Source organism: Symphalangus syndactylus, chromosome 6 (genome assembly GCF_028878055.3).
Source record: "Symphalangus syndactylus isolate Jambi chromosome 6, NHGRI_mSymSyn1-v2.1_pri, whole genome shotgun sequence".
In the NCBI taxonomy this organism is placed as follows: Eukaryota; Metazoa; Chordata; class Mammalia; order Primates; family Hylobatidae; genus Symphalangus; species Symphalangus syndactylus.
The window spans coordinates 19,743,929-19,766,360 of record NC_072428.2 but is presented as its reverse complement, the minus strand read 5'-3'; the positions used below and the strand labels follow the sequence as shown (position 1 = coordinate 19,766,360).

The window sequence follows — 22,432 nt, the reverse complement described above, 5'->3', positions numbered from 1 at the left end:
TTTTTAATGTATGAAAATTAAAAAGGTACAAGAGGCCAAGTTTAGGGCCACTGAAGGTTCATAGAAAGATGCAAAATATCTGAATTACTATAAATGAATGCTATTGTCAGAGGAAGGGTTTAAGGAGTGCTTCTTGAATGAATGTGTACAAATCAGCAGAAGGTAAGGTGTGAGACTCTTGGAAATAAATACTGTTAGTTCAGGCGAGAAAAATAATCAGGAACATAAATTCTAGGGTGGGAGGAAATGTCTGGTTTCCCAGGCATTAACAAGTATTGCCAGGCATTTCCTGAACTAGATTGGCCTAAGTAGGAGACCAGTGTTTCTCAAAATATTCACTCATTTTAGAATCACTGAATGTTTAAAAATGCAATTTCTGGATTCCTTCCCAAACAGCCAGACTCTTTGGGACCTGATGATCTGCATTTCTTTTTAAAAACAAACTCGCCCATGATTCTGATTTGTATTAATTTTGAGAATTGCCATGGTAGAGACCCTGCTTTGAGGTTATGTTCTTGAGTCAGAATTCCTGGCCAGGGATTGTGATGATATATTTCTCTTTCTGAAGTGGTTCATGCAAGAGGTTGTCTGAAGGAAGAGCAAGAATTGTAGTGTTATTTTGTGGATACTTGAGACTTATAAAAAGGCTTTTTATTTTGTCACGTTTTTGATGCATGATGTTTGGCAAAAAACAGACGATAGTATTTGCAGAGTGAATGAATAAGTGGAACAGGTGTGATAATGAGAGGTCACAGTTGAGCACACAGTTATTACTTGGAAATTGTGTACAAAGTTGAAGATGTTAGGAGGGAAGATTGTGGGCCAAGGAACGGGGTATATGTGTGTGTGTGTAGGGTGGGCAGCTGGGATGGAAATGGGGGGCTGCTGCTGCTGCTGTGCCCTGGCCTCCTGAACTAATGATGTCACTCACCAGAAACTACTGTTCCTGCACTGTCCAAGCCACCCCAAACTAGTTTGTCCAAATGAATCTGTGCTGTGTGGAGGGAGGCACCTCTGTAGCTCTGATGTCAGATGGCAATGTTGAGATGGCGGTGGCCGGTGGGGACAGGGCTGAGCCAGCACCAACCACTCAGCCTTTGAGATCCCCAGGCTGGTCTACTGCTGAGATCTTTTGTTAGAAGAGAGGAGATCAAGCATTTGCAAGGTTTCTGAGTGTCAAAATACAAATCCCAGATAACTCTTTCACAATCCCAACTTCGTGCTGTCTACAGGTCCATATTTTAGCCTGCTTTCTCCGTGTTTATCTGAAAAGAAAGAAAAGCTAACGGTGGTGGTCAGATTTGAAATTAGCCAGATCTTAAGCTTTTCTGGGGGAAATTTAGAAGAAAATATGGAAAAGTGACTATGAGCACATATACATCTAGCCTTTAAAACAGTTTTATCCAAAATAAATGTATCACAAAATTAATAAAAATAGTACTTGCTTGTTTTGAATAATTCAATTTTTTTTTCAGAAATTAAACACTGTTAAGATTTTAATGCATATCCTTTCAGAATTTCTGTGATTTCATATATGTACAAATACAAACATATATACATAAAGAGAATCCTACTATACTTGCTATTGTCATTCTATTCTCTGCTTTTTCACGTGAGCATCTTTCTATGTCACTGATGCATACAGAAATTGCACATATGCATCAGTGCATACAGAAAATTAAATTTTCTGCATGGTTTTCCACTGTATGTCTGGACCATAGTTTATTTAATAATGCCCTTTGGGTAATTATTTATATTGTTTCCTGCTTTTTCAAATAACGGTTTCTGAAACAAATCTCTCTCTCTGTCTTTGTATAAATATTGTTGCATTCCTGTGGAAATGTTTCTATTGGATAACTTCCCAAAAGGAGATTTATTGCACCAAAGATAATATATTCAAAAATTTTAAAGACATTGCTAAATTGTCTAGTGGGCATTTTATACCAATTTATACTCCTCCCAATAATGTATGGAGATATCTTAATTTCTCCATGCCTTCATTAATGCTGAACCATATAAGTAGTTTTAATCTTTGCTGATTGAATAGATAAAAAATATCTAATCTAAATCTAGTTCTTAAAAGTTCTATCTTCTGCCGAAAGTAATACACGTCTATTTTAGGGAGTAAAAATCACAAGTAAGGATAAAAAATAGTGTGGCAATAAACATAGGAGTGTAGATGTCTCTGAACATACGGATTTGATTTCCTTTGGATAAATACCCAGTAGTAGGACTGCTGGATCATATAATAATTCTATCTTTAGTTTTTTTGAGGACCTCCATACTATTCTTCATAGTGGCTGTACTAATTTACATTCCTACCAACTGTGTATGAAGGTTCCCTTTTCTCCACATCCTTGCCAGCATTCATTATTGCTTGTCATTTGGATAAAATCTATTTTAACTGGGGTGAGATGCCATCTCATTGTAGTTTTGGTTTGCGTTTCTCTGATGATCAGTGGTGTTGAGCACCTTTTCATATACCTGTTTGCCATTTGTATGTCTTCTTTTGAGAAATGTCTATTCAGATATTTTGCCTATTTTAAAATCAGATTATTAGATTGTTTCCTGTAGAGTTGTTTGAGCTCCTTGTATATTCTGGTTATTAATCTCTTGTCAGATGCATAGCTTACAAATATTTTCTCCCATCATGTGGATTGTGTCTTCACTTTGTGGATTGTTTACTTTGCTGTGCAGAAGCTTTTAATATGATGCAATCCCATTTGTCCACTTTTGCTTTGGTTGCCTTCCACGGGAGTAAATAAATGTAGTTTGGTGGATTTTGGTATAGTAATGCAGGCCAGTGGAGTCAGGGGAGAAATGTGTAGGGAAGTGAGATAGTTCTAAGGAACCTACAAACATACCTTATGATTGACTTACTCAATGTGAAGTCAATATTAAACTTGATGAGCTCTAGAGACGGACTGCATTTTAAAAAGAATTACTCAAAATATTGTCTTGGAATACCAGAGAGCAAATGCTTTAAATATAGGCTGGGAAGTAAAATGCTAAAGGAACGAGAAGGCATTTGGGGTTGAGTTCAACCTAAGAGGTAGGGGAGCCACAGGGAAAGACCTAGCACCTGCCACAGAAGAGAATTAGGAAGCAGAATTGAACTATAAGCAATTTTGAGGTGTTCGTTGGGCTGCAGTTGAAATATTTTTTGAGGTTAATGAGACATTTGAAATGGCTATGTATTGTTTAACTCTTGCATAGACCTGCATAGGGAACAATCTAATAGGATTTCTCTGTGAATCAAGTCTTAGAAATTTGCTTTTAATTTTTATGAAAAACACCCATTTCTTTGTTTTTGAGACAGAGTCTTGCTCTGTCATCCAGGCTGGGGTACAGTGGCATGATCTTGGCCCACTGCAATCTCTGTCTCCTGGGTTCAGGCGATTCTCCTGTCTCAGCCTCCTGAGTAGCTGGGATTACAAGTGCCTGCCACCATGCCCGGCTAATTTTTTTTTGTATTTTGGGTAGAGATGGAGTTTCACCATGTTGGCCAGGCTGGTCTCAAACTCCTGACCTCAAGTGATTCACCCGCCTTGGCCTCCCAAAGTGTTGGGATTACAGGCATGAGCCACTGTGCCTGCGCCCCGAAACACCAATTTCTGATGTGTAATGCATGTAAGACGGAACAAACTTCAGTAAAGCAGGGACTTGAAAAGAGGCTTTGGTAGCAGCTGTCAGCATTAACCCTTGCCCCTCCGTACCTCCTAATCCCACCCCTGCTCAAAGTATGTTCGTCTGAGAATTTGTCTCCATAACTATGTGACCATAAAAATTCTCATCGATTTTGTTAGTTGATCAATTGAGGGAAAAATATATGTTACTTGATATAACTGGTGGGTCAAAAGAATTAACCCAGGCAAATTTGAGATAGGTGGATGGGATGATGGATTGAAAATACAGTTGCTCTTTTTCCAATTATGTACTAAGTAATTTGAGAAAGATTGATCTAATTGGGTCTAGAGAGTACACCTCACATGGCATTGTTAGACTTTTTTTCTGCATCACTAGCAATCTGTGCACTACAACTCAAATCAGTAGGGTTTCCTGGCATATATAATTGCCAATGTTTTTTACCAGAAGAGAAACATTACTCCCACCTCTTCTTATTATGTTACAAACTATAGTGCTAATGACCATCGACCAACAATGACTTTCAGGATGACCTGTGTGAGTTTTATCTGAAACCATGTGAAATTTTCATCTTAAAAGTCCCTTAGAATCTCAGTCTATGTACACTCTGGTTTGTTGCAGGTTTAGAGTTCTGTGTTTTTTGTTTCTAATGTAGACACAGCCTTATAATTTACAACAGCATTCACTAATTAAAATTGTAAGCATAATTACTATCCATGATACTTATTATTAGTTTGCATTCATAAAGCTCAAAATTCACTTCATCCTTTCAAGTAGTGAATAATTAGTTTCTTTGAGTTTGCAGCTTTATCATCCTTTTATGACCCATTTGGAAGAAATAAACAACCAACCTCCTGGAAGACTGCTTTAAAAAGCTGGAAATATATTGTCCAGCTAGTGCAATGAGGCTAATACAATGTGGAAAATATTACTTTTCTTTGATTTTAGTAGCCTGTTTATCTTTACATTTACTGAACAAATAACTATTGAGCACCTAATGTATACTGGGACCCTTGGGGAGGCAAAGATGAATCAGAGATTCTGTCCTCAAAGACCTTAAGGTTCTTCTGGAAGGAAATAAAACTTTACATATATATATTTAAACATTTATATGTGTGTAACAGGTATAAGTAACCATAAACACTGTCAGAAGAGGAAATAACTCTATGATCAGCACCTAACATGATATATTAAGGTAGAAGATTTAATACATTAATAAATAATTGAATGTATTTATTTTTATTATTTGTAAGACACATCAGTGGGTTATTGATATTGGTCTTAATATGACTTGTTTTCGTTGTTCTCAGATACCTCAGCCAGCATGGCGGCCTCTTTCCCACCCACTTTGGGACTCAGTTCTGCCCCAGATGAAATTCAGCACCCACATATTAAATTTTCAGAATGGAAATTTAAGCTGTTCCGGGTGAGATCCTTTGAAAAGACAGCTGAAGAAGCTGAAAAGGAAAAGAAGGATTCCTTTGAGGGGAAACCCTCTCTGGAGCAATCTCCAGCAGTCCTGGACAAGGCTGATGGTCAGAAGCCAGTCCCAACTCAGCCATTGTTAAAAGCCCACCCTAAGTTTTCAAAGAAATTTCACGACAATGGGAAAGCAAGAGGCAAAGCGATCCATCAAGCCAACCTTCGACATCTCTGCCGCATCTGTGGGAATTCTTTTAAAACTGATGAGCACAACAGGAGATATCCAGTCCATGGTCCTGTGGATGGTAAAACCCTAGGACTTTTACGAAAGAAGGAAAAGAGAGCTACTTCCTGGCCGGACCTCATTGCCAAGGTTTTCCGGATCGATGTGAAGGCAGATGTTGACTCGATCCACCCCACTGAGTTCTGCCATAACTGCTGGAGCATCATGTACAGGAAGTTTAGCAGTGCCCCATGTGAGGTTTACTTCCCAAGGAACGTGACCATGGAGTGGCACCCCCACACACCATCCTGTGACATCTGCAACACTGCCCGTCGGGGACTCAAGAGAACGAGTATTCAGCCAAACTTGCAGCTCAGCAAAAAACTCAAAACTGTGCTTGACCAAGCGAGACAAGCCCGTCAGTGCAAGAGAAGAGCTCAGGCAAGGATCAGCAGCAAGGATGTCATGAAGAAGATCGCCAACTGCAGTAAGATACATCTTAGTACCAAGCTTCTTGCAGTGGACTTCCCGGAGCACTTTGTGAAATCCATCTCCTGCCAGATCTGTGAACACATTCTGGCTGACCCTGTGGAGACCAACTGTAAGCATGTCTTTTGCCGGGTCTGCATTCTCAGATGCCTCAGAGTCATGGGCAGCTATTGTCCCTCTTGCCGATATCCATGCTTCCCTACTGACCTGGAGAGTCCAGTGAAGTCCTTTCTGAGCGTCTTGAATTCCCTGATGGTGAAATGTCCAGCAAAAGAGTGCAATGAGGAGGTCAGTTTGGAAAAATATAATCACCACATCTCAAGTCACAAGGAATCAAAAGAGACTTTTGTGCACATTAATAAAGGGGGCCGGCCCCGCCAACATCTTCTGTCGCTGACTCGGAGAGCTCAGAAGCACCGGCTGAGGGAGCTCAAGCTGCAAGTCAAAGCCTTTGCTGACAAAGAAGAAGGTGGAGATGTGAAGTCCGTGTGCATGACCTTGTTCCTGCTGGCTCTGAGGGCAAGGAATGAGCACAGGCAAGCCGATGAGCTGGAGGCCATCATGCAGGGAAAGGGCTCTGGCCTGCAGCCAGCTGTTTGCTTGGCCATCCGTGTCAACACCTTCCTCAGCTGCAGTCAGTACCACAAGATGTACAGGACTGTGAAAGCCATCACAGGGAGACAGATTTTTCAGCCTTTGCATGCCCTTCGGAATGCTGAGAAGGTACTTCTGCCAGGCTACCACCACTTTGAGTGGCAGCCACCTCTGAAGAATGTGTCTTCCAGCACTGATGTTGGCATTATTGATGGGCTGTCTGGACTATCATCCTCTGTGGATGATTACCCAGTGGACACCATTGCAAAGAGGTTCCGCTATGATTCAGCTTTGGTGTCTGCTTTGATGGACATGGAAGAAGACATCTTGGAAGGCATGAGATCCCAAGACCTTGATGATTACCTGAATGGCCCCTTCACTGTGGTGGTGAAGGAGTCTTGTGATGGAATGGGAGATGTGAGTGAGAAGCATGGGAGTGGGCCAGTAGTTCCAGAAAAGGCAGTCCGTTTTTCATTCACAATCATGAAAATTACTATTGCCCACAGCTCTCAGAATGTGAAAGTATTTGAAGAAGCCAAACCTAACTCTGAACTGTGTTGCAAGCCATTGTGCCTTATGCTGGCAGATGAGTCTGACCACGAGACCCTGACTGCCATCCTGAGCCCTCTCATTGCTGAGAGGGAGGCCATGAAGAGCAGTGAATTAATGCTTGAGCTGGGAGGCATTCTCCGGACTTTCAAGTTCATCTTCAGGGGCACCGGCTATGATGAAAAACTTGTGCGGGAAGTGGAAGGCCTCGAGGCTTCCGGCTCAGTCTACATTTGTACTCTTTGTGATGCCACCCGTCTGGAAGCCTCTCAAAATCTTGTCTTCCACTCTATAACCAGAAGCCATGCTGAGAACCTGGAACGTTATGAGGTCTGGCGTTCCAACCCTTACCACGAGTCTGTGGAAGAACTGCGGGATCGGGTGAAAGGAGTCTCAGCCAAACCTTTCATTGAGACAGTCCCTTCCATAGACGCACTCCATTGTGACATTGGCAATGCAGCTGAGTTCTACAAGATCTTCCAGCTAGAGATAGGGGAAGTGTACAAGAATCCCAATGCTTCCAAAGAGGAAAGGAAAAGGTGGCAGGCCACACTGGACAAGCATCTCCGGAAGAAGATGAACCTCAAACCAATCATGAGGATGAATGGCAACTTTGCCAGGAAGCTCATGACCAAAGAGACTGTGGATGCAGTTTGTGAGTTAATTCCTTCTGAGGAGAGGCACGAGGCTCTGAGGGAGCTGATGGATCTTTACCTGAAGATGAAACCAGTATGGCGGTCATCATGCCCTGCTAAAGAGTGCCCAGAATCCCTCTGCCAGTACAGTTTCAATTCACAGCGTTTTGCTGAGCTCCTTTCTACCAAGTTCAAGTATAGGTATGAGGGAAAAATCACCAATTATTTTCACAAAACCTTGGCACATGTTCCTGAAATTATCGAGAGGGATGGCTCCATTGGGGCATGGGCAAGTGAGGGAAATGAGTCTGGTAACAAACTGTTTAGGCGCTTCCGGAAAATGAATGCCAGGCAGTCCAAATGCTACGAGATGGAAGATGTCCTGAAACACCACTGGCTGTACACCTCCAAATACCTCCAGAAGTTTATGAATGCTCATAATGCATTAAAAACCTCTGGGTTTACCATGAACTCTCAGGCAAGCTTAGGGGACCCATTAGGCATGGAGGACTCTCTGGAAAGCCAAGATTCAATGGAATTTTAAGTCGGGCAACCACTTATGAGTTGGTTTTTGCAATTGAGTTTCCCTCTGGGTTTCATTGAGGGCTTCTCCTAGCACCCTTTACTGCTGTGTATGGGGCTTCACCACCCAAGAGGTGGTAGGTTGGAGTGAGATGCTACAGATGCTCTCAAGTCAGGAATGGAAACCGATGAGCTGATAGCTTGAGCCTTTTAGTGAGTTCCGAAAAGCAACAGGAAAAATCAGTTATCTGAAAGCTCAATAACTCAGAACAGGAGTAACTGCAGGGGACCAGAGATGGGCAAAGATCTGTGTGTGTTGGGGAGCTGTCGTGAAAATCAAAGCCAAGGTTGTCAAAGAACAGCCAGTGAGGCCAGGAAAGAAATTGGTCTTCTGGTTTTCATTTTTTGCCCCTTGATTTATTGTATTTTGTATTGAGATATGGTAAGTGTCTTCTATTTCATTTTTGAATAATTCTTCATTTTTATAATTTTACATATCTTGGCTTGTTCTATAAGATTCAAAAGAGCTTTTTAAATTTTTCTAATAATATCTTACATTTGTACAGCACGATGACCTTTACAAAGTGCTCTCAATGCATTTACCCATTTGTTATATTTATGCAGAAATATCTTACATCAGGACAACTTTGAGAAAATCAGTCCTTTTTTATGTTTAAATTATGTATCTATTGTAACCTTCAGAGTTTAGGAGGTCATCTGCTGTCATGGATTTTTCAATAATGAATTTAGAATACAACTGTTAGCTACAGTTAGTTATTAAATCTTCTGATAATATATGTTTACTTAGCTATCAGAAACCAAGTATGATTCTTTATTTTTACTTTTTAATTTCAAGTAATTTAGAGTTTCCAAATTTAGAGCTTCTGCATACAATCTTAAAGCCACAGAGGTTTGTAAAAATATAGGTTAGCTTGATGTCTAAAAATATATTTCATGTCTTACTGAAACATTTTGCCAGACTTTCTCCAAATGAAACCCGAATCAATTTTTCTAAATCTAGGTTTCATAGAGTCCTCTCCTCTGCAATGTGTTATTCTTTCTATAATGATCAGTTTACTTTCAGTGGATTCAGAATTGTGTAGCAGGATAACCTTGTATTTTTCCATCTGCTAAGTTTAGATGGAGTCCAAATGCAGTACAGCAGAAGAGTTAACATTTACACAGTGCTTTTTACCACTGTAAATGTTTTCACACTCATTTTTCCTTACAACAATTCTGAGGAGTAGGTGTTGTTATTATCTCCATTCGATGGGGGTTTAAATGATTTGCTCAAAGTTATTTAGGGGTAATAAATACTTGGCTTGGAAATTTAACACAGTCCTTTTGTCTCCAAAGCCCTTCTTCTTTCCACCACAAATTAATCACTATGTTTATAAGGTAGTATCAGAATTTGTTTAGGATTCACAACTAATCACTATAGCACATGACCTTGGGATTACATTTTTATGGGGCAGAGGTAAGCAAATTTTTAAATCATTTGTGTGCTGTGGCCCTTTTGACAGAAGAAAGCAACACAAAAGCTCCAAAGGGCCCCCTAACCCTCTTGTGGCTCCAGTTATTTGGAAACTATTATCTGCATCCTTAGGAATTTGGGATTTTCCAGTTGCTGGCAATGTAGAGCAGGCATGGAATTTTATATGCTAGTGAGTCATAATGATATGTTGGTGTTAATTAGTTTTTTCTTCCTTTGATTTTATTGGCCATAATTGCTACTCTTCATACACAGTATATCAAAGAGCTTGATAATTTAGTTGTCAAAAGTGCATCAGTGACATTATCTTAAATGGTATGTATTTGGTGCTTCTGTAGGGATTGAACTCAGTATCTTTCATTAAAAAATACGTCAGTTTTCCTTGCTTTTTATATGAAGAATATCAAAGTCATTTCTAATTTAGTTGTCAAAAACATATGCATATTTTAACATTAGTTTTTTTGAAAACTTTTGGTTTTGTTTTTTTGGAAATGAATGGGCTACTAAGCCACCCTTTCCCTTCATCCTGCTTAATCCTTCCAGCATGTCTCTGCACTAATAAACAGCTAAATTCACATAATCATCCTATTCCCTGAAGCATGGTCGTGCTGGTTTATAGATTTTTTTACCCATTTCTACTCTTTTACTCTATTGGTGGCACTGTAAATACTTTCCCGTATTAAATTATCTTTTTCTAACACCGTAGGAACTATTCTGAATGCATGTGACTAAGAGCATGATTTATAGCACAACCTTTCCAATAATCCCTTAATCAGATCACATTTTGATAAACCCTGGGAACATCTGACTGCAGGAATTTCAATATGTAGAAATGCTGCCTATGGTTTTTGCACTTATTGTTGAGATTGCAATATCCTAGACCCTAGTTTTATACTAGAGTTTTATTTTTAACAAAGCCTGTTGCAAGTGCAGTTACATACTCCAGGGAAATTCACCACACTGAATTGAGCATTTGTGTGTGTGTGTGTGTGTGTGTGTGTGTGTGTGTGTATGTGTGAAGTATATACTGGGACTTCAGAAGTGCAATGTATTTTTCTCCTGTGAAACCTGATGCTACAAGTTTTCCTGCCAAGCCACTCAGGTGCATTGCAGAGATCAGTGGTAATGGCTGATGAAAATTGGTGATTGGTTGGTGAGGTCAAAAGGAGCCTTGGGATTAATAAACATGCACTGAGAAGCAAGAGGAGGAGAAAAAGATGTCTTTTTCTTCCAGGTGAACTGGAATTTAGTTTTGTCTCAATTTTTTTTCCCACAAGATATAGATGAAGATAAAGATTTTTTTTTGGTTGAGAGTGCGGGTCTTGCATTACATCAAACAATTCAAATTCCACACAGACAAGAGGCAGGATATGTAAGTGCCAGTGGTAGTTGGGAGGAATAAACCATCATTTGGATACAGGTGGTTTTTGATTGCAGATATGTGTGTGTCTTCAGTGATTGTATGACAGATGGTGTATTCTTTTGATGTTAAAAGATTTTAAGTAAGAGTAGATACTTTGTACCCATTTTATATTTTCTTATTTTAACTACAGTAATCTACATAAATATACCTCAGAAATCATTTTTGGTGATTTTTTTTTGTTTTGTAGAATTGCACTTCAGTTTATTTTCTTACAAATAACCTTACATTTTGTTTAATGGCTTCCAAGAGCCTTGTTTTTTTTTTTGTTTTTTTTTTTTCTGTTTCAGAGAAAATTCAGGTACCAGGACGCAATGGATTTATTTGATGCAGGGGACCTGTATTTGCATGTCAAATGTTTTCAAATAAAATGAAATATGAGTTTCAATACTTATTTTTATATTTTAATATTTCCATTCATTAATATTATGGTTATTGTCAGCAGTTTTATGTTTGAATATTTGAAATAAAAGTTTAAGATTGAAAATTGTATGTATTATAATTTCTATTCAAATATTAATAATAGTATTGAGTGCAGCATTTAAAAATTAACATCTTTTACTTTGAGAGAAATACAGAATAAATTTGGTGGTCTTTGGATTAAAGGACAATAGAATAATGATTATGTGTAAAATTTATCCTAATGTAGGGTGAGACAATTTCCCCCAGATACATAGGATAAATAGTAAATCTTTTTTTTTGTTTTTTAACTGTTTTGAAACTGGTGAAAATACAGACTTATTCTCCAGAAAATTCACATACTTATTATATTAGGCCATTCTTGCATTACTATAAATAAATACCTCAGACTGGATAATTTATAAAGAAAAGAGGTTTAATTGGTTTACAGTTCTGCAGTAAGTATGGCACTAGCATCTAATTCACCTTCTGGTGAGGCCTCAGAAAGCTACAATCATGGCATAAAGGGAAAGGAGAGCAGGAGCGTCACACAGAGAGAATGGGAACATGGGTGAGGAGGTGCCACACAATTTTACACTACCAGATCTCATGTAAACTTGATGAGCAAGAACTTGCTCATTGTCATGAGAATAGCACCAAGCCATCTAAAGGGATCTGCCCCCAGAATCCAATCACCTCCCATCAGTCCTGACCTCCAACATTGGGGTTACATTTCAACATAAGAATTGGAGGGGACAAATATCCAAAGCATAGCGTTCTGCCCCTGGCCTTCCAAATCTCATGTTCTTCTCATATTTCAAAATACCATCATCCCTTCCCAACCATCCCCCAAAGTCTTTATTCATTCCAAGTATCAACTGAAAAGTCCCAAAGTCCTAAGTCTAGAGTCTCATCACTGGAGACTCAAGGCAAATTTCTTCCTGACCCTGTAAAATAAAAAACAAGTTATTGACTTCCAAGATACAATGGTGGTACAGGCATTGGATTGACATTCTCATTCCAAAAGGTAGAAATTGGCCAAAAGAAAGGGGTAATAGGCCCCACACAAAACCCAGAAGGGCATACATTAAACCTTAAAGCTCCAAAATAATGCCTGTTGACACCATGTCCCACATCCAAGGTATGTTTCTGCAAGCGGTGGGCTTCCAATGCCTTGGGCAGCTCCACCCCTATGGCTGCACAAGGTGCAGCCCCCATGGCTGCTCTCAAGGGTCGGAGTTGAGTGACTGCAGCTTTTCCCTGCTGAGGTTGCAAGTTGCAGGTAGCCATACCACTCTCGGGGCTAGAGGGTGGTGGTCCCATCCCACAGTTCCACTAGGCAATAACCTGGTAGGGACTTTGTATGGGGACTTCAACCCCACATTTACCTTCTGCATTTTCCTAGTGGAGGCTCTCTGCAAGTGCTAACCTGTAGAGTAAGCTTTTGTTTTAGCACCCGGGTTTTCTCATACATCCTCTGAAATCTAGGGCGAAGCTGCCAAGCCTTCTTCTCTCCTGCATTCTGAGCACCTGCAGGCTTAAAGCCATGTGGAAGCTGCCAAGGATTATGGCTGTGCCCTCTGAAGCTGCAGCCTGAACTGTATCTGGGGCCCTTTGAGCCAAAGCTAGAGCTGAATGGCCTGAATGCAGAGAGCAGTGTCCAAAGGCTATGCAAGGTAGCAGGGCCCTGGGGCTGGCCCCTGAAACCATTCTTTCCTCCTAGGCCTCTGGGCCTGTGATGGGAGGGGTTGCCTCAAAGATCTCTGAAATGCCTTCAAGACCTTCCCATTGTTTTGGATAGTAGCATGGCTCCCTTTTCGTCATGCTAATCTCTTTAGCCAGTGGTTGCTCTGTAGCTGCTTGAATTCCTCCTCTATCACAAAGCCAAGCTGCAAATTTTCCAAACTTCTACTTTCTGCTATCATTTTAAATATAAATTCCAAATTTAAGTCATTCCTTTGCTCCTGTATTTGATCTTAGGCTGTAATAAGCAGCCAGGCTACATCTTAAATACTTTGCTGCATAGAAATTTCTTCTACTAGATACCCTAAGTCATAACTCTTAAGTTCAACCTTCACAGATCCCTAGGATGTGGACACAATGCAGCCAAGCTCTTTGCTAAGGAATAACACAGGTGACCTTTACTCCAGTTCCTAGTAACTTCCTCATTTCCATCTAAGACCTCGTTAGCCTGGCCTTCACTGTCCATATCTCTATCAGCATTTTGATCATAACCATTTAACCAGTCTCTAATAAGCTACAAAGTTTTCCTCATTTTACTGTCTTCTTCTGAGCCCTCCAGGCTCTTCCATTTTTAACCTCTTCCTGTTACCCAGTTCCAAAGCCACTTCCACATTTTCAGGTATCTTTATAGCAATGTCCCACCCCTTGGTACCAATTTTCTGTATGGGGCCATTCTTGCATTGCTATAAAGAAATATCTGAGCCTTGATAATTTATACAGAAAAGAGGTTTATTTGGCTCACAGTTCTACAGGTTGTAAAGAAAGCCTGACGCTGGTGTTGCATACTTCAAGTGGGAGCAAGGGGTGGGAGTAAGGTGCTCACACTTTAAACAACAAGATCTTGCATGAACTTTTAGAGCAAGAACTTGCTCATTATCATGAGGACAGCACCAAGCCATTCATGAAGGATCTGTCCCTGTGATCCAATCACCTTTCACCAGGTTCCACTTCCAACACTGGGGGTTACATTTCAAGGTGGGATTTGGAGGAACAAACATCTGAACGATATCACTTATATACTCAAAATTTTGGTCAGAGTTGTTGACTTTTCCAGGGTCACTCAGAAAATGGCAGAACTGGCTACAGTCCAAGTGCTTTTAGTCAGTGCTTTCAATAATAATAATAAATAATAGTAATAATAGCTACCATTTTCCAAACTTTTTTTGTGCTAACTACTTTGCATACATTTTCTTATTTGATCCTTTTGGAGTGGATACTCCTATTATCTCCATGTTACACTTGAAATAACTGAAGCCTATCTCAGCTAGAAAATGGCAGAGCCACATCCACACATTTTTAACTACCATAGACCCACCTTAGCTGGAGGCTTCCCAGCAACCTTCCAGCCAGGGCTGAGATTCAGTCTGGCTGTCTCTCTACAGCTATACCATTTTTTAAAAAATATTGAAACATGTTTGTATTTGCAGGTAAATAGTCTGTGACCCAAGACCCAAGTGCCCTTATGCTACTCTTGCAGCCCTACTCCATCTTTCAGGAACTGTGGATCACTCCACAATCCAGCAAGTCAATTGCAGCACTGCTGGAGGCCTCTGGACCTGGGTTTTTAAATATTTGAATATTTGAGTGCTATCTCTACCTTTCAGAATGTAGCACCTTCTTACCTTTTAAGACCCAGGTAAGGTCTGCATCCTTCTCACCCTTTCTAGTTACTTCAGCCTATATATTCAATACATATTTGTAAGATGCCTTCTGTGGGCAATGTGGGCTTGGCACAGGAGATACAGTGGTGAAGAACATAGACAGTTTCTGCTCACAAACAGCTAGGGAGAGATAGACTTCAAATTAACGATAGGACTCTAAATGCATAGCCACACACTCTAGTAGATGTGATGAAGGAAAAACACTAAATGTGATCAGAGCACAATAGGTGCAGTATGAAGTACAATAGGACAATAGAATTTTACCTGCAGTATCAGAGAAAGCATCTAGGAAGAAGAAACTTTTCAGTGGAGACTGGGAGAATGAGTGGGTGAGGTCAGGTGGGTTACCTGGAGTGAGAGACCTGGAGTAAACTTAGTCTGTGGGAAGACTCTGTGAGGAGAGAGCAATTGTCAGTGTTTAGGAACTGAAGGAAGGTAAGTGCACAGGAGCAGCCTGAGGGAGGAGCTGCTTTGGAGAACCAGGCAGAGGTTTTATCATGCAGGACCTAATGGACTTGAGTCCTACCAGAAGTGCAAAGGAAAAAACCACTGAAGAGTTTGAGGCAGGCCAATGAGTCAATCCACACCACACCAGCAGTGGGGCACAAGTGAAATGCTTTTGGAAGCTATAAAGTGTGAGGGAATTGATCCAAGTTTGAGAAGGGTTATGCATATAAAGCTAAATGACGGAGTAGCAATTTCAAGCACTTTTTTTTTCTCTTCAGTGGTACACTGCCTCCTAATTCACATGTCTCACTTCTTTAGATAACTGTGCCCAACTCGAGGCAGGAGGAGATGAAGGAAAGTTCTGCAGTCCTTGACAGCCTCATTTTTAAAAATGAAGTCAGCATTTCTTTCTCTGGCTTTTTTCCTTGTTTCTTTGCAAATTTTCTTTTTTCCCTCTTTTGGCCTTTATATAATCTTTTTCTTCTTTTTGATGATGACAACATATTTGTGCCATTGCAAAATACATACCAACTTACTTGGAGGCCAAGACCTGCAAATTATTTTTATACTGAGGTCTGATCAAAGTCTAAATAAATACCTAATCTCACATAGATTTTTTTCATCTTTTTCCTCAAGAAACTAATACGTTTTCATAATAGAAAATTGATGATTATCCATCGTTTGCATACACACAAACCCTGCCTCTTTTGTGTTATCACTATACATTTTGCATAGCATTTCAAATAGTCTTTTCTACATTTCCAGTTATCTTGGTCACAGCATCTATTCAGCAGGGCAAAAGAAAACAAAGGAAACTTAGAAATATTTTAGCCCAATTTCTTAATTTTCCCAGTATATCCCAAGTTAAAGGAAAAATGAACTGTTATTGCATGGACAGCCTGGGCTACACAGTTTCAAATTTGTCACCCATTGCTATGAGTTTATTATTTTATTGTCCACAACCCTCTTGTCCTGCGCCTTTTCCCCATTCTATAGTGAGAGTATTAATTCACTAAAGGTGAGTCTTATGTTTTATATTTCTTTTGCAGGTCTCATGGTATTTAATGTGAATCTTGGATTTTCAGTAAATGCTTACTGATGGATACCCTGAATAAGCCTACTGGTAGAGGAATTGAGCCATAGGTTCAGGGGATTTTTATTCTTAACCAGCCTCTTAAAAGGACTGGTATTGATAACTTTTCTATTCTCACAAATTGTGATTTAAGTGAATATACACATTTTTTTGATTGATATCTGGAGACAGGATGAAGAATTGCTTTTCTTAGAAATAAGTGTGCAATGTTAGATGTTTCTTGACAGAATTAGGTTTGGAAAATGTGCTATCATCTATGGTAAAGTCCAAGTCAAAAAGCAGTATTCTATGCTAGAGTGGAATTTTGTGGCATATAAGTAATTTGGAATTCTTGTCACTGTGTATTACAATGGCTGTCTATTCTATTAAAATTTACCATGATATCTATTTTAATCCTGTGTGAACTCTTTTCATCAGAAAGGAGAATAAATATAACCTAAGAGCTCATCTCCTTCTGTGAATTTTGCTATACTTTTGATTTCCAAGTTCTGTGAGATATTTTAATTGATCAAGATATTTGGAACACATAATTTATTTCCACAGCTCCTCCTTCATATATTAAAGAATCAGAAAGACAGTAAGACAATAGCTGCAGAAGTGAATAAATTTCAGTCTCTATAGAGTGAACTTAATTCAATTCAATGAACATTTATTGAACAGCTATAATGTATGAGAAGCTATGCCTTCTGTTGAGAACATGCAACTGAGAAAGAAACTTTCCTTTCTTTTAAGGAGCCCATTGTCAAATAGCTTCTCTATTTGAAGATCAGGCATATACATAAATGTTTATAAGTTGATAGGTGCTATAAAAAGAGATGGTTTGGATAGACAGGTGAGTATTCCACACTTTTTAAACGAACGGCTTTACAGAGAACAACTAAATCTTGAAAGATGATAGTTATTAACCAGGGAGAAGGACTTTTCAGGTGGAGGATTTCCAGCATTGATAGAGAATAAGTACTAGGGGTGTGTGTAGAGGGAAGGATGGGCCTACAGAATCATATTTTGCCTTAGTGAGACATTTGGATTTTTTTTCTCATGGAAGATGGGAAACCACTGAAGAGTTTTCATCAATGAAACATCAGATTTTTATTTTTGAATGTTCATTGTGGTCTCGGCACAGTTAGAGGATTGGAAGGAGACAAAGTGAAGGCAGGGAGACCAGTTAGGAGATTGTTTAAATAGGAAAGGCAAAAGGTAATAAAAGCAGTGGCAATGAATATATACAGCGTGTATATTAGTCCGTTTTGACACTGCTGATAAAGGCATACCTGAGACTGGGTAATTTATACAGGAAAAAGAATTTAATGGACTTACAGTTCCATGTGGCTGGGGAGGCCTCACAATCAAGGTGAAAGGCAAGCAGGAGCAATTCATGTCTTACATGGACAGCAGCAGCAAAGAGAGAGCTTGTACAGGGAAACTCCACCTTATAGAGCCATCAGATCTCATGAGACTTACTCACTATCATGAGAAAAGCAAGGGAAAGACCTGCTCCTGTGATTCGGTTACCTCCCACCAGTTCCTCCCATAACACATGGGGATTCAAGATGAGATTTGGGTGCAGACACAGCCAAACCATATCACACAGCATGTACTTTTGTTTTAGTTTACAAGAGCTATTTTGGTACCTTTCATTACTATTTCAGGGTAAATGGGGCTATTGCAGTTGGGATGTTTAAAATATATACTGTGTCAGATGCTGGCTAAATGCTTGTCACTTATAGTTCCTTTTTATAGACACATAGTTAAACTACATTTCCCAGCCCCCTTGCATCTAGGTGGGGCCATGTGACTAGCTTTTGCCAATGAAAGAGAAAATGATTTTATCATTTTCAGGCTGAAACATTTACAAGTGAGTTTGCCTTCCCCACATTTTCTCTTTCTCTTTCTTTCCTTTTTTCTTTTTGTATCTGAAGTCTTGGGGGACACATGATGGAGATAAAAATGGTAGAGTTGCCAAACAGAAAAAGCCTGGATCCCTGAGACAAATCTTGGAGGCGAGTCACTCAGGTGAATAACCTGATAAGAACACCTGCATTGGATTTTCCATGAGCAAGAAATAAACTTTAAACGACTTACTGAAGTGTTTCAGAGCTTTTGTTACAGCAGCTAGTGTTAATTACCCTAATACATATTTTCCTATTCTTACCTTTGCCGTCAGCCAGAAGTTTGTTGTTTTCATTTAAGCTCATATCCCTTGCTTCTTCAGTTGCTTTAAGCTTTTACTCTCTCTCTCTCTCTGTGTATATGTGTGTGTGTGTGTGTGTGTGTGTGTGTGTGTGTGTGTGTATCTGCAATACCTATATAAATACATGTATATTTAGCACTTGGCACTCTGCTGGATACTGGAGATTCAATAATAATAAACAAGATATCTGTCATGATGGAATTAAGAGATAAGAGGAGGAAAAGAGAAGTTATAAGTAATTAAAGTAATTATAACAAATGTAACAAAGTATAATTAGTGTTCTGCTAGATAAAGGATACGTCACTTTGGTTACTCACAATAAAAGACAGATGCAACTCAGTAATGTATTTAATTCAATTCAGCTTAACAGCACTTTGCCTAAGGTATACCAGGCATTATATTAAGTACTTGACATAAAAATTATAAAAAACATTGTTCTAGTCCTCATGAAATGCATAGTTGGTTAGAAGAGTCAGACACTTAGAATACTTACCAAGTAGTACTTTTTTACTCATTTAGGTGTAACAACAGAAATAATTACAAGGTGTTGAAGCAGTACCAAGGAGGATGTGATGGACCCTGTGTTGTATAATACTGTGAGATAGTACTTGACCAGTTTTCCTCCTAGATCTCTCTTTTATCCAAGATATGACTGTGAAAAGTCTATGCTTTGGGAGCTGGTGCATTGGCTTATTCCCATAACCCTAGTACTTTGGGAGTCTGAGACAGGAGGATTGCTTGAGGCCAGGAGTTCAAGATTAGCCTAGGGAAGATATGGAGACACCGTCTCTGCAAAAAATAAAACTATTAGCTGGGTATGGTGGTATGCACCTGAAGCTCTAGCTACTCGGGAGCTGAGGTAGGAGGATTTCTTGAGCCCAGGAGTTAGAGGTTGCAGAAAGCCATGATGGTGCTACTGAAATCTAGCCTGTGTGACAGAGTGATACTCCATTTCTAAAAAAAAAAAGTAATCTAAAAATAAGAAAGAAAAAGAAAAAATAGTCTATACTTCATGGGGAAATGGAAAAAATGGAAAATATTAGCATTATGTTTTGAAGAGTATCTGATGCGTAAGAGCTATTCTGTCATGCCCTCAGTCATTCAGTATTCATTCTTTCATGCAATAAATATGCATTTGGTAAGCATGATGACCAGAAACTGTTTCTATACCTAGATAAAGATTTTTGAGAAGTGAATTCAAGACAAAGATGGAGTGAGTAGACACTGTGGGTCCCAGGGAAAAGAACTCTTTGTACAATATAACTTGGGCTGAGCTGTGGAGGTGGGAAGAGCAATAGGAATCCCAGATTAGTTTCTGGGAGTCAGGAGCAGGGAGATGTGCATCTTACTTCTGTGATAGGGCCCAGGAAACCAGTAACATCCAGAGATGAAATGGTAGTGATGTGTGTTTAGCCAGTGATAGTTCGGATGAGAATCTGTGGTCCAGCAAGCTGCAAGAGTAGTAGGATGGGCCCGAGAAAGGTACAGAAATAGACAATTTCCTAGATGGTCCCAAAGAGACCATGTGGCCATGCTGGGAAAGGAAGAGGCCAAATGATCTCCTTGTCATCATGTGAGCCCACCAGAGACCCAGAAAGCAGCCTAGAGAGGGCTAGACATAAGGACGACTTGCAGTGAAGACTGGGATGCAATTCAGGATCATCCTCCAAGTCTGATAATGGCGATGGATGTTGTAGCTGAAGTTAATGAGGAGGAATGATGACCCTAAGGACCAGATACTTCACCTTCCTCACCCATCTCCTGACAACTCAGCATTATATTTCTCTCTGGAACCTGGATGAAAAGTTGGGTGAAAATAGTTAGAACTCTAAAATTGTTGCAATTGTATTTCCAGCATACAGTCAAAGAGATGCATAATACAATGTAAGCTGAGTTAGAGAAAAATACAGCCAGGTTTATTTCTTGCACCCTGAGTACGTAAGCTGTAAAAGATAGTGGGGTTCAGAGAGGGCTTCTAGAGGGAGGAGGTATCTAAATTAGGATGTAAAGAGTGAATAGAACTGGGCCAGATGGACCAGGGCATTAGCAGGAGCTGCAAAGTGCAAGAGGGAAAGTATTCTCTGCAGAAGGAACAGCTTGCTCAAAGGCTTTGGGGTTTAAAACAACCGGGGGGACTCACTAGGAGTGTTATCAGTTTGGCATTTTGGAAATTGAGCATAAAGTGTGAAGTGAGTAGTGGGGCTAAGAAATAAGTCAGGACGACACAGGTCAATGGACCATTCATACTATGCTAAATGAGTGATTTATCTCTTTACCAAACTTCATGTTCTTTGTTTTATCAATTTATGGTCTACCAAAAAGAGTATTATTTCTGACAAATCTGATCTTATAATTTGACTTTCAATGCAAGATGAGATCACATACCATCAATTGTATCTTCTAATCTAGATTGTTTTATTAATCCTCTTATTAACCATAATTCAAGACCATTAGTCTTCCTCCCTTCAGGCTACCTAAAATATTTTTATGTAGTCCTTGATGATGTGTCATCTAGATTTTGTATTTTTCAGTTGGAATGTGTATTATGTATGTTTATTATGGTAAAATCTGTGGAAAATACCCTCTTAAATAATTTTTACTCAGAGTGTCTGGGTTTATTTCACAATGATAGAGAATAATGAATCTATGTTTTTGAACACACATATAGCAAGAGTATACATTATTTTTTCAGTGTATAATAATGTGCTTGGCCCTTATAACTGCTTACTATATGGGCAGAACAGAATATGATTTTATTTAACTGATGAAAAATTGGATCCCTGGCCCCTGCCTGCCTCTCTGGGCTCATGCCATTCCACCCCTACTTGTTTACTGTGTTTTAACCAGGCTGACCTTTCAGTTCTTCAAATGTAACAAGCTTCATCTCTCCGCAGAGCCTCTGGAATAAAAATTTCTTTTTCTTTATACTTTCTCTTTCCCCTAACACAATGAACTCACCTGTACATATAGGTGTGTATAGTCCCCTAAAATGATTACCTTGGGAAGCCATATACTTATTTCTTGATACTACTCCTGTAGTCTTGTGCAGACAATTTGAGACTTTCCTTTAAAACCCATTCATAAGCCATATCAGAAAATCCATTTTGTTAGCTTGTATTCACACTTTGTTTTTGACCTAAAGTAGTAGTGTAATACTGAAAATCTCACTCTGCTAGATTTCAAATGACACTTGTCTGTTTCCAGAAATTAAACCCATCTTTAATGAAGAAAGGGGTGCAGCTGTTGAACATCTTCAAAGGAATGCATCATGGATTCTGAAGGTGATTGATTGAAATGTGAGTCCCTGAAACATTTTAGGCAAAGGCAATATTGTTGAAATAGGTGTCTGCTCTTCTAACATGGCTCATTTGAAAGTTTGCGTTAGCTTATTAGAAAAGCAGTGACCATTATCTTAAAGTCACATCGAATAAACTGATTGCTGAGATGACATAAAAAAGACTTAATTGTACTCAAATATATAATCTGTATGACCAATCTGCATGCTCTTGAAACACATAAATACATACACACACACACACACACACACACACACACACAGGCACACACACATCCTCCCCCAAAAGTAGCTATACCGGTGAGATCTGAGTTTGACTATGAAACTCAGTGAGTTCACAATTGAAGCACTTAGATTACCATATCTGGATTTCATTGGCTACAAATAAATATGTGGTAATAATTCTTTAGCCACCAAATCACTGTAGACAAATCAAGAAGACAGAATATACCTACTCCTTGGGGAAATTTCACTTTTGGACTCTGTAAAGGATATTTTCGCTCCAACTTGTGCCATTTTCTACTAACAAATAGAAAAAAAAATCAAAGTGGAGTGATCCTGAAAAGATTACTTTAATTTTGCCGTTATTTAGGTAACATATCTTAATAATTA

The 22,432-nt window shown here is 39.3% G+C and overlaps 1 protein-coding gene across 4 annotated transcripts in view; it reads left to right on the top strand.

Moving 5' to 3' along the window:
• Positions 1-22,432, top strand: part of RAG1 (recombination activating 1) — an 83,604-nt gene that overhangs the window by 61,018 nt on the left and 154 nt on the right. For 3 of the 4 annotated variants that reach the window (XM_055281885.2, XM_063640977.1, XM_063640976.1), the window contains one exon: positions 4,956-8,728. In XM_055281885.2, coding sequence (XP_055137860.1) covers positions 4,970-8,101 — 3,132 coding nt within the window. In that variant the 5' untranslated portion in view covers positions 4,956-4,969 and the 3' untranslated portion in view covers positions 8,102-8,728. Of the gene's footprint in view, positions 1-4,955; positions 8,729-21,729; positions 21,822-22,432 lie in introns of those variants that run through there. The other variant, XR_010121276.1, reaches the window with a different exon arrangement.